The sequence below is a fragment of the Silurus aristotelis genome, assembly GCF_946808225.1.
Source record: "Silurus aristotelis genome assembly, chromosome: 4".
NCBI classification, from domain to species: domain Eukaryota; kingdom Metazoa; phylum Chordata; class Actinopteri; order Siluriformes; family Siluridae; genus Silurus; species Silurus aristotelis.
The window spans coordinates 4,125,937-4,138,429 of NC_139577.1; the positions used below are offsets into that span (position 1 = coordinate 4,125,937).

Consider the following 12,493-nt stretch of genomic DNA (forward strand, 5'->3'; position numbering starts at 1 on the left):
ACAGTAAGGAAAATAAGCATTTGAACACCCTGCTATTTTGCAAGTTCTCCCACTTAGAAATCATGGAGGGGTCGGAAATTGTCATCGTAGGTGCATGTCCACTGTGAGAGACATAATCTAAAAAAAAAATCCAGAAATCACAATATATGATTTTTAAACTATTTATTTGTATGATACAGCTGCAAATAAGTATTTGAACACCCATCAGCTAGAATTCTGACCCTCAAAGACCTGTTAGTCTGCCTTTAAAATGTTCACCTCCACTACATCTATTATACTAAATTAGATGCACCTGTTTGAGGTCGTTAGCTGCATAAAGACACCTGTCCACCCCATACAATCAGTAAGAATCCAACTACTAACATGGCCAAGACCAAAGAGCTGTCCAAAGACACTAGAGACAAAATTGTACACCTCCACAAGGCTGGAAAGGGCTATGGGGAAATTGCCAAGCAGCTTGGTGAAAAAAGGTCCACTGTTGGAGCAATCATTAGAAAATGGAAGAAGCTAAACATGACTGTCAATCTCCCTCGGACTGGGGCTCCATGCAAGATCTCACCTCGTGGGGTCTCAATGATCCTAAGGAAGGTGAGAAATTATCCCAGAACTACACAGGAGGAGCTGGTCAATGACCTGAAAAGAGCTGGGACACCATTTCCAAGGTTACTGTTGGTAATACACTAAGACGTCATAGTTTGAAATCATGCATGGCACGGAAGGTTCCCCTGCTTAAACCAGCACATGTCCAGGCACGTCTTAAGTTTGCCAATGACCATTTGGATGATCCAGAGGCAGTCATGGGAGAAAGTCATGTGGTCAGATGAGACCAAAATAGAACTTTTGGGTCATAATTCCACTAAACGTGTTTGGAGGAAGAAGAATGATGAGTACCATCCCAAGAACACCACCCCTACTGTGAAGCATAAGGGTGGTAGCATCATGCTTTGGGGGGTGTTTTTCTGCACATGGGACAGGGCGACTGCACTGTTTTAAGGAGAGGATGACCGGGGCCATGTATTGCGAGATTTTGGGGAACAACCTCCTTCCCTCAGTTAGAGCATTGAAGATGGGTCGAGGCTGGGTCTTCCAACATGACAATGACCTGAAGCACACAGCCAGGATAACCAAGGAGTGGCTCTGTAAGAAGTATATCAAGGTTCTGGCATGGCCTAGCCAGTCTCCAGACCTAAACCGAATAGAGAATCTTTGGAGGGAGCTCAAACTCCGTGTTTCTCAGCGACAGGCCAGAAACCTGACTGATCTAGAGAAGATCTGTGTGGAGGAGTGGGCCAAAATCCCTCCTGCAGTGTGTGCAAACCTGGTGAAAAACTACAGGAAACGTTTGACCGCTGTAATTGCAAACAAAGGCTACTGTACCAAATATTAACATTTACTTTCTCAGGTGTTCAAATACTTATTTGCAGCTGTATCATACAAATTAATAGTTAAAAAAATCATACATTGTGATTTCTGGATTTTTTTTTTTTAGAGTATGTCTCTTACAGTGGACATGCACCTACGATGACAATTTCAGACCCCTCCATGATTTCTAAGTGGGAGAACTTGCAAAATAGCAGGGTGTTCAAATACTTATTTTCCTCACTGCATATAATGAGTATGTTAACCGTCTGGGTCTCAATTATGTATGTCTGTGGTTGAATAGATTCTATTGCATTGTATTGTATTGTGTGTGTGTGTGTGTGTGTGTGTGTGTGTGTGTGTGTGTGTGTGTGTGTGTGTGTGTGTGTGTGTTCGCTCTTAACTTACCCACTGCAGTATTCTCATAAATGAGCAGGTATGACTGGAAGAAGTAGTTCTGGAACCGAGGAGGTTGGTTAATAGCTATGGGAGGAAAGGGACAGATATTAACAAAGCAGACAGTAGACACATGCATAAACACACACACACACACACACACACACACACACACACACACACGCACTGGGGCATCCATGTTTTGCGGGACATCAGATAAGAAGCACCAAAGAGCAGCGCAAATCGATCTGATGTGCCAGAAATAAAGACCTGTGAGATGCCAGCCTATTAACTTCATCTCACTAATCAATATCATTACAAAGTGTTGAAGTGTGTGTGTGTGTGTGTGTGTGTGTGTGTGTGTGTGTGTGTGTGTGTGTGTGTGTGTGTGTGTGTGTGTGTGTGTGTGTGTGTCCATGATGGTTATTTGCCTACCTGTGTCTTTAAAGCAGACTTCTGTATATTCTGAGCATTAATCTTACATCATAAAGCAGATACACAATTACCTCCCTCACACACACACACACACACACACACACACACACAACACACACACACACACACACACACACACACACACACACACACACACACACACACACACACACACACACACACACACAATCAAATGCAAAAGATGTGCCTGTCTTTAAGCCGATTCTTCATATAGTAAATGAAGAAAAATACACATAATTTATACTCCTGGATCACAATGTTGATATATTCTTTTATGTTTTTATGTTTAGGGGAACTTTTCTTACTTATCTTGTTATCTATCCAGTGTTCGAATCATATTTTTTTATTAATATAACCTAATATATAAAGAAATACCCAGCTATACGCGGTCGTACGATTATACGAGGGTTACATGAGGTTATATGAGGTTGAAAGAAAACGAGTATTTAGCCTGCATTACAGTTAGCTGTAAAAAAAAATTATAAACATATTAAACATTTCAAGAACTTAACATCAATTTAGGTGTCTTTTGAATATTCATGAAAACTCCCTCTTAGAAATGTGGGCAAATTAGCTTCCATTAGCCAGCAAACAAGCATAGTCATTAATTATTAACCATAAGCGAGATAAGCTCACGTTAGCTTTGTTAACTTTAAATATTATGAATACAATTGAACATGAATGACAAGTCTCAAATATCTTATTTATATGTATCTGACTACCATAAACTAGCTAAAAACTAAGAAAATTTAAAAGTTGGCTAGCTATTAATAACAATTATAAAATAATTAATTTCACTTGGCGGGTTTAAAAATTATGTCATTAGTTTAGTTCAGTAAAAAATCGATTACTATGCCTTAAAATCCTGACAGTCTCGCTTATTTTTTTAGCAAGCTAGCATTAGTGATAGTTTATATAACCTAATATTATACACAAAAATAAAGTTTATTATTCATTCAAAAATTCTCGTCAGTTCACCTTTGCTACTTAATGTTAGTAGAGAAGTTTATTAACTTGAAGAAATAAGACTTTGAATCCTTTTTCAAAATCCTGGCGTGTTACCTTATTTTTTTCTGGTTAGCATTAGCAATGAAGTTAATAACCGCTCAGAAATCCTGTCAGGTTAGCTAGCTGGCTAAAAAAAAAAACATAAACCGCATGCTAACATGAATGCTTGGTAGAACATGTCCATTGAGGACTTAAATGCTGTAAGCTTCAGACAGAATTGATGATCTCCTGAGTGTGTGATCTGCGATTCAGGAGATAAGCTGTTTTGTCAGGAAGATCAGCCAAAGATGTGGAAGCACTTTGATTTGTGTGTGTGTGGTGAGGTACCATTTAATGCAGAGGGATGTGAATAAACACAGACAGAAAAACGAGGCAGACGGCACGGCTCCACACTTAAGCATGCTAACTAGAACCGATAGCACGTCTCGTTTCACTAATTAGCAATTAGATTCCCAGTCGAAAACATTACACTGGTTTCTAAGGCACTGTTCTGCTTTGCGTATAATAATTAATTATAATTCATTGTTATAGATATTAAGAGTGTGAAGACAGCTCATGCTGTTTATTAGAACCTATTCGATTTAGCTTCTGGGAGGCTTTTAGCTGAACTCAAGTGCTACGAGAGGTAGTCAAGAGCCCTCATATTTAATCTCGTCACTTCATCCTTGTTCCTGTCCATCCCTGTATCTTTTTATCCCTGGATCTTTCCATCCCTTCATGGACTCATCACTTCATATTAAGCCGCACTCATGCAGACTTGCTAATTCAGTCTCACATCGTTTCCCTCAAAGCCTTCATCTTCTATCTCTCCTTCTTTCTTTCTCTTAACTTTTCCATGCTTAAAATTTAGCTAATGTTCTTTCACATTAAATTTTCCCTTCTTTTTCTCATTTCATTTCTCTTCAATCTATCGCTCTTTCACTTTTTTAATCACTCTCTTTCTAATTATATTTCTATCTCTAACTTTCCTATTCTTTCTTTTAATCGATGAGCTTCTCTGTTGCACTTTCATGAACTCCAGCTCCTTTTTTTCAATCATTCTATTTCAATGTTTCTCTTGCACTCGTTTCATTGTTCTTTTTTCCCCTCTCTTGCATTCTCTCATTGTTTTCCTTTATGTTTTTTTATACTTGTATTGCTCGCCTTCACTCGTATTACTGTTGGCCCCCGTCTCATTCTTCTCCTCTGTCCATCTTTCTGCCTCTTTCTCGCTGTTATGTTTTAGTCCAATTCTTTCTCTTTCTCCTACCGTCTTCCATCCCCTCATCGTTGTAAATAGCATAAATATAGTGTACTTCTCATCTTCTCTCACTCATTTTGTCGTTTGCTCTCATTTCTCTTCCTCGTTCTCTTCTGCTCTCCATCCACCTATGCCCTCTCTGTTTTATTCTTCTCATCCCATGTCCTCCCTTATTCTTTCTTTTTCTTTCATTTCTTACAATTCTTTTCACTTCTACCCCCATCTCTCTCTCTCTCTCTCTCTCTCTCTCTCTCTCTCTCTCTCTCTCTCTCTCTCTTTCTCTTTATCCCACTCTCTCCCTGTTTCTCATTGATGTCGAGTCATTATGCTTGGTGTGTTCATGCATGCAGCGAACAGGACGTCTCTAATTTTCTCTCGTTTTCTTCGTGGGGCCACAGAGCCTTCAACAATCACTTAGCGATAATAACCATGAAACCGCTGCTCCAATAGGATCAGCCACGGCTATTAGTTCTGAGATGGTAAATGAGAGAGAGAGAGAGAGAGAGAGAGAGAGAGAGAGAGAGAGAGAGAGAGAGAGAGAGAGAGAGAGAGAGAGAGAGAGAGAGTTAGAAGCAGAAGTAAAAGTTGGGGAAGACAGGTGGAGAAAATAAGAGCATTCAGCACGTTTTGAAGTCGTGGTTGCATGGTGTTGAAAACTTAGCATGACTGGAGAAGTCTAACACACACACACACACACACACACATATACACAAATATAGAGCAAGAGGACTAGCTGCTGATCTAGCAGAAGAGTGAAGAGTGACAGGCTGGTGGGAAATCTTGATTGAGCGGGTGAGACAGGATGAGAGGACGACAGGTGGAAAAGCAGACAGGTAATGAGACATTGCCGGGACAAATAAAAGAGCTGAGCTCAAGAGGAAGAGGATGAATAAAAACGGACAAGCCCAGGCAAACCGAGTTAATGCGAGTCCACTTTGAACTTCGGTGTGTGTGTGTGTGTGTGTGTGTGTGTGTGTGTGTGTGTGTGTGTGTGTGTGTGTGTGTGTGTGTGTGTGTGTGTGTGTGTGTGTGTTCTACCTCCACTGAGTGCTTGTAGGAGGAAGGAAGAGAGCAGCAGCTTGGCCACCGTCATCCTGCCACCGGAACCGTCAATCCACATCACCTGCAGCTACTACACAATACACACACACACACACACACACACACAAAGAAAAATATTTATTAAATCAAACATTAGAATTAAAACAATTTATTCTAAATACACAACTGTTTTATACTATTGTTTCAGACATCTGTGATATACATAATTTTAATGCATGTAGTGTAGGAGGTGGTATCAAAAAGTTTCGAGTCTAGTTTTGTAACACACCAACAGATGGCAGCACAAGGCTGCACGCACAGTCACAAGGAGCACCAGCATCCATAAGACATCGTTCTGTGTACATCGGGAGCCGTGCAACTGGTGCTATTCTGACCACCTGCGTTAAGACGTTTGACATGATTCGCTAATTTTACAGTAATGCTGCAATAAGTCGTTCGAGGTGTTCTGAGTAGCATGCATGCTTCAAAATCAGAAGAACTCTAATGGAAGATGATAATATCCAGCTCAAAGGTCGCGTTTCGCGAAGATCCAGTTAAAATCTCAGAAGGTGCTTTGGCATGTTTCGAAAAGAAGAATTCCAGGACACATTCCAGAAGTGATACCACCCCGTATGCATCCAGTGCCTTTTTCCTTCTTTTCAGGGAAAAAAATAAAAAATTCCACACAATCATGGTTGTAAGTAATTACTTGGAGGAGTGAATCTTTTTTAACACTGATTCACTGATGCAAGTTCACAACAACCAAATGACTAAACTGTAACTGCATTATATAAGCAAAAGTTTGTGAACACCTGACCATACAATTCATTCGGCCTCCAATTTCTATTACAATAACCTCCGATCTTCCGCAAAGACGTTCCAATAGATTTTGAAGTTTGATTATGGAGATTTCTGCTCTCTCATCCACAAGGGCATTAAAAAAATCATGTACTGATGTAGTTGTTTGAGGAGTCAGTACTCCAATTCGTCCCAAAAGTGTTCACAATTTCAAAGCTCTACAACAGGAGATCTTTCACACTTCCAAAACCATGTAAATAATATCTTCATTGAGTTTGCTTTGTGCACAGGGGCACTGACATGCTGGGACAGGTTTGACTCTCCAAGTTCAAGTGACGGGGAAAAAAAAAGACATTTACAGAAATCATATAAGCACAGACAGGTTTCCAAAACTCGTGCTTTTTTATTATTCTTGGCAACAGCGCTACGGTTTAGTCAAAGAAACTCAGAAATGAGCATCAAAAAATAATAAGGACATAATCCTCGTCTTGCACACATGCAGTAATAGCGGAAAAATGCGTCAGCATGCTATTCCCAAAATAGCGCTATGCTCCTAAGGGAAGCGCAACATATTTCACCCGTTACACCGTGTAACAGACACTGTCTTTCATTAAAGCCTGTGTAAAGTTCATTAGTTTCAATGTAGACACCTGTGGCTTATAGACAGGTGCGGCTTATTTATGTTTAAAATCAAAATCTTTGTCAAATTCAGTGGGTGCGGCTTATATATGGGTGCGCTTTATAGTCCGGAAATTACGGTAAATGATTTGGTCACATTCGCTAAATGTCTGTAAGTGGATCTTGGTTAATAAGTGATGGAACATGGCTAGATTTTTGAGGACCTTATTTTAAACATTAGAGTAATTAGGCGACATCAGCCAAGAGTTTCTATTACAGTCTTGTGTATTTAATTCAGCTCATTTCAAGGGAAATCATTGTAAGAGAAATTAATGATGTGTAATGCCACTGAGTGCACCCCATGTTGTAATCAGGGTAATCAGTGACCGTGTGTGTGTGTGTGTGTGTGTGTGTGTGTGTGTGTGTGTGTGTGTGTGTGTGTATTAACCGAGGACGCTACAAATAGGGGAAAGTGTGTGGGGTATTTCAAAGTGTCCACTATAATGCACTAGAGTTGGTAATGTAAGAAGATCATAAGAGGTGTTTGTTGATAAAGTAGGATATCAGATAACAGTGCACTCTATGACTCATTGCTAAATGTTTCAGCTGTTGCTTGCAACTAATTAACACTTAATGAATAGTTAAATAAAATATACATTATACATAGACGATTGCTCATTAACGTCTAACATTCCCAGAAAACGAATAAAATGAACTGCAAATTACTTACTGCTCTGTTTTTTCCCTCATTATTGCATATTGAGAATTGTTTCGATAAAGTAATTTTTAATTATGTTCATTGAATAGTTAAAGCCATGGTTCTCAAAGTAGGAGTCGAAGACCTCCAGGGATTTGTGATTAGAGGTCGACCGATTGTGGATTTCACAGATACCGATAGCTATGTTTGATTGTGCTTGCCGATAACCGATTAAATCGACCGATTTAAAAATTTCATGTAAAATAGTACTGAAATTTATTACAAAAATAAAAAACTATAGTGAATCATGAACATGTGCTAAATAAAATACATTTGAATATATTAATTCATAAATATAATTATATTAATCATAATTAAAGAGCTCTCCGTGCAGCGCACAGTTTCACGTAAAAACAAACAGCACATGGCATCAGTGATTCGCCTCTAGAGGGCGCTCTTGTAATGACAGCGTACCGGACGGCAGAAAATAACGGTACGGATTTTTGCCGATAGCCGATAGTTTCAACAAACAACTTTTAGTGGCAACTAATCGGCAAAACCGATATATCGGTCGACCTCTATATGTGATGTACTGTATAGTCACAATGAACACACTTGCATATTACTATAAATAACATTATGAGTATTAATTAATATCCATGAATGCAAGAAAGAAAAGAAAGTTGTCTGTGAAATCTTGGTTACTACGCATTTGTCCTTTAGATTTAAAAAGCAATTCCACAAAATCTCACAGCCATGAGGCATATTGTAAAAGAGAAGCTCGAAGGCTTAACGCTCGGCGTCGGGGTATGTTTTCGTAACGGAGCGTGATAATCCTATTCAGAGCTGTAATGAGTGTGTAAGGTGGGATCTCTGACACTTAATCAGCCACTCAAGCTGAGGCTAAAAGGTCTTCTAGAAAAGACGCAAAGCGAGGCGGCGGACTACGTTTACTATGCGACAGGTGTGGGGAAGTGCTGAACATGCAGCAGATGACTCAGTAAAAGAGCCTTAGGTGGAACACGATCCTCACTGTCCACAGGCTGATTCATTATTTAGAGTTTACTCGATCCCCGGCTTGCAACGCATTCAGAGTCCAGCGCATTCCACTGCTCATATTCTCACACAAGGAGTGTTTGTAGTGCATGAGACGAATATAAAACAATGTATACACTACAGACACAGTATATACTGTACTGTACATCTTCATTGAAAACAGCTACGAATAAAAGTCGCAACAAAATGGCTGGATATTGGCTAGACATTCACAATCTCAATGTTGTTGGCTTTTAAATAGAGACTGTAAGCAAAAGCTTTGCTTTTTTTAACGTACTGAAACGCATATTTTTCGCATATTTTTTTTTTTTTTTGGCCTTCCGTCCACACCAATGTGGATAAATTCGAAAAACGCCTTTTTCACGTGGCAGCGTGGTCTGTGAAAACGTAGACTTTCTCAGACGATGACTGACATGACAACGATCATTTTTAGTCATTGGCTCGATGTTTCCAAGAGCCGGAGAGTAAATAAACGGCAAGAACTGTTGCAGGTTTCTCATGCGAAGTACAGGGATGTAAACATTTTCAGACGTTTCAGTGTGGATCAGCCACTTTTGGGAAACAACTGAAATTGAACGTGCGGAGAGCTTGAAGTCAAAAACCCAGTTTTCAAATCTTATCGTAGACGAAGACTAAAGCAACGATGCGGAGACAGAAAGCTTGGTCTTAGGCTCATGGAATCATTCTTTGTGTTTGAAGTGTCTGAAATATTCCTTGGTTTGAATTTAGGTTTTTACCCTTAAATTGGGTTTCTAATGAATTTGTGGGGAAAAGAACATTAGTGTTGGGTTTATTTTTTGTTAGGCTTTTTCACGTTTTTTTACAAATATTATTTCTAATATACATTTGGGCTCGAGTCTTTAATCTTTAATATCTGTACTCACTTTCACGCATAAATAACACACGAATATTTGTTTAAAAAAAAAAAAAGGATCTCTACTTGGCATACAATTACAATTATATTTGCAGATTATCCGCAGAAAAACATACCCGCTATGTAACAAGCTCAAGGAGTTGTGTTGGATGTCAGTGCTTGATGTGGATTTGAGCTACATTCCTGGCAATGAATTGAGGAGTACATTTGTGTTTGTGTATTTGTGTGCGTTTGTGTATTTGTGTGTGCTTGTGTGAGAGGGAGAAAGGATGATAAAAAAGAGAGAGACATTTGTTTTCATTTGCGCCATGGTATTTCTTGGGTGTGATAATAATTGAAGTGCTACACTTATTGCCACACACACAAATACACACACGCACACACTGAATCTCATTTTGCGGCATGTCAAATTCACCTCGCGTTGTTTTGCCAGAAAACAGCATGAGCAATTTCTAAGAATACTTCCGATTTTTTATACAACTGAACCAGGATTAAAGTTGTCTCTCCCCGCCTACTAACTGGTCATATGTACTGGAAGATCGTCTGTAATTTCTGAAATAGACGATCCGCACGAATCCTTTTCATAGGTAGCAGGCAAAAAAACTAATGCGCCAAATGCAGGCTCGCTGTTTGTGTTGCAAAAAAGGTGGCAGAGCTGACGCTGGCAAGGTGACAGATAGAGTTAGCGTTAGTCTCAATCAGAAAGACGAGCTGTCGCTTGGTGGAAGGTGTAGAAATGACAGAGATGCAGGACCCTTCAGTATACTGCAACAGGCGATCTTGTTGTACGTCCTCTTTAGTTTGACAGCTTTTCACCTGCTTTTTGCTGATGTATTGATGACGACAAAGCGGAAGCCAGTCTCAATGCGGGACTTTAAACACACATGTATACCATGCATTTCAATTACACACACGCACATCTGTGCCAGGCCTGTCTCATGAGCGGACAAAATGGATTAAAAAGTAGCTGTGTGTGTGTGTGTGTGTGTGTGTGTGTGTGTGTGTGTGTGTGTGTGTTTATTAATTTGCTATATTATCCTATAATGCCATTCAACTTCCATTTAACTCCCTCATCTATACTCCACTCAACAGATCAGCTTCACTGCGTTACACACACAGACACAGACGGCTGCACGTGCAAATGAGGTCATCGTTAGTCTTTTAAACATGCAGAACGATCCAAATCATCAGGTAAGAATCGTGGTCTGAAGATCAGGTGATGAACAAAAAGAGTCACAAGGGGCCCAGATACCAAAACGTTAACTAGGTTCAGCACGGCTTGTTAAGTCTTTTTTGGAACAGATTCCATAGAACAATACTTAATAGTGTAGTGCACAGGAGGTGCCTTATTACTATCTGGGAGATGTGGAGCTCTGAAATATGTGCGTTTCTAGTGAATTTCTATCTGTGTCGGCCATATCGGAAGGCCATGGTGTTAGGAATTTTAATTTAATTCTAATATAGTGGTGTTTAATTCTAATCAGCAAAACCCTGAAGCAAAAGAATTTCCCTGATTTTACAATTTGTTTATGAGAAATCGAACACAAACTCTCCAGTGTGAAAACCGTGATATATTACATCATTACATTAACTCCATAAATGGAAACTATAAGTAACTATATCCTTTGCTTTGTGTCCATTGAGCTCGGGGTTTTTACAAATTTTTAAGTGTTATTTAAAAGAATAATAATTTAAACAGTACCACACACACGTACACATTTGTGCAACCGAATAAGATCATTAGCATACACTAATAAGGCAGACTCTAATCCAAACACAGAGCTGAGCAGCAGAGGGTTAGGGGTCTTGCTCAGGGGCATAACTGACAATGAGAGGAATTTAACTCACAACCTGGCCACGAGCACAAAGTTTTTAACTAAAGAGCTACCAGTGCTTTTGACCTCGGGGTAAAAAGCTGCTCCAAATTCTGCCTTTATTTATTTTAGCCATAACATACTTAAACTAGCTATAACGTACAAAGACTGAGCAGCTTTGGGAATAAAAACGTTGCTTAGGAGTGTTTTTTATATTCTGGAAATGCAGTGTTTTTTTTATTTACTGAAAACGTAGCCTTTTAAAAACATTGTCCAAAGGTGAATACATTTGAAAACCGCATTTTTCGAAAATGATGATGCATTTTTGGCCGTGTGACATTGCCTTGCCTTTGCCTTTTTCGACTTTTCGAAAGAACCAGAAAGTAAATAAATGCGTAAATGACGCAGACAGAAGCGCATTACGTTTTGCTCATGCGCAGAACAGGGACGTAAGCGTTCTCAGACGTTTCAGTGTGGATAAAATTATTTTAAAATATAGTGTGTACGCGGAGTGTTTTTTTGACGAAAAATGTCATTTTCAATTTGATCTTCCTTAGTGTAGACGTTTTTTTGGATGTTAAGAACCATTAACAGGGACACCCAAATAAAGTTAAACTTTAAATTTACATTTTTTTTTTACGTAAAGCACGAAAAAACGAGTCCTGTACTACAAAATTTTGACATAGAAGCACCGGATGCAACAAAGAGCATAGATTAAAAATAAGCATTGTGATGTGCTGATTAGTCCCATTTCTGCTTTTTTTATTAGTTTCCTATAAAAATCAAATGTTGAGTTTTTAATATGGGGGAGGTGGTAGCTCTGGGTTACTGATTGGAAGGTCAGGGGGTTCAAGCCCCGATATCACCAAGCTGCCACTCATGGGCCCCTGAGCAAGGCCCTTTACCCTCTGTGCTCCAGGGGTGCTGTCTGACCCCAGCTTCCTAATATTGCTGTGATATTTAAAGAAAGAATTTTACTGTGCTGAATGGTACACGTGACAAGTAAATGCATCTTTTCTATTCATTATCAATCCCATCAACTGGCATGGATTCTTAAATACAAATGACAAAAGACCAACAAGAAATTCTATATGAGATCTAAAACACATATAGGATTGGACTGTAGTTAATGTCAA

The 12,493-nt window shown here is 39.3% G+C and overlaps 1 protein-coding gene across 3 annotated transcripts in view; it reads right to left on the reverse strand.

Moving 5' to 3' along the window:
• Nucleotides 1-12,493, reverse strand: part of cdh23 (cadherin-related 23) — a 258,601-nt gene that overhangs the window by 232,278 nt on the left and 13,830 nt on the right. For all 3 annotated transcript variants that reach the window (XM_083540380.1, XM_083540382.1, XM_083540381.1), the window contains 2 exons: nucleotides 5,498-5,591; nucleotides 1,768-1,842 (listed from right to left, as the gene is read on the reverse strand). In XM_083540380.1, the coding sequence (XP_083396506.1) occupies nucleotides 1,768-1,842; nucleotides 5,498-5,579 (157 nt within the window). In that variant the 5' untranslated portion in view covers nucleotides 5,580-5,591. The remainder of the gene's footprint in view (nucleotides 1-1,767; nucleotides 1,843-5,497; nucleotides 5,592-12,493) is intronic.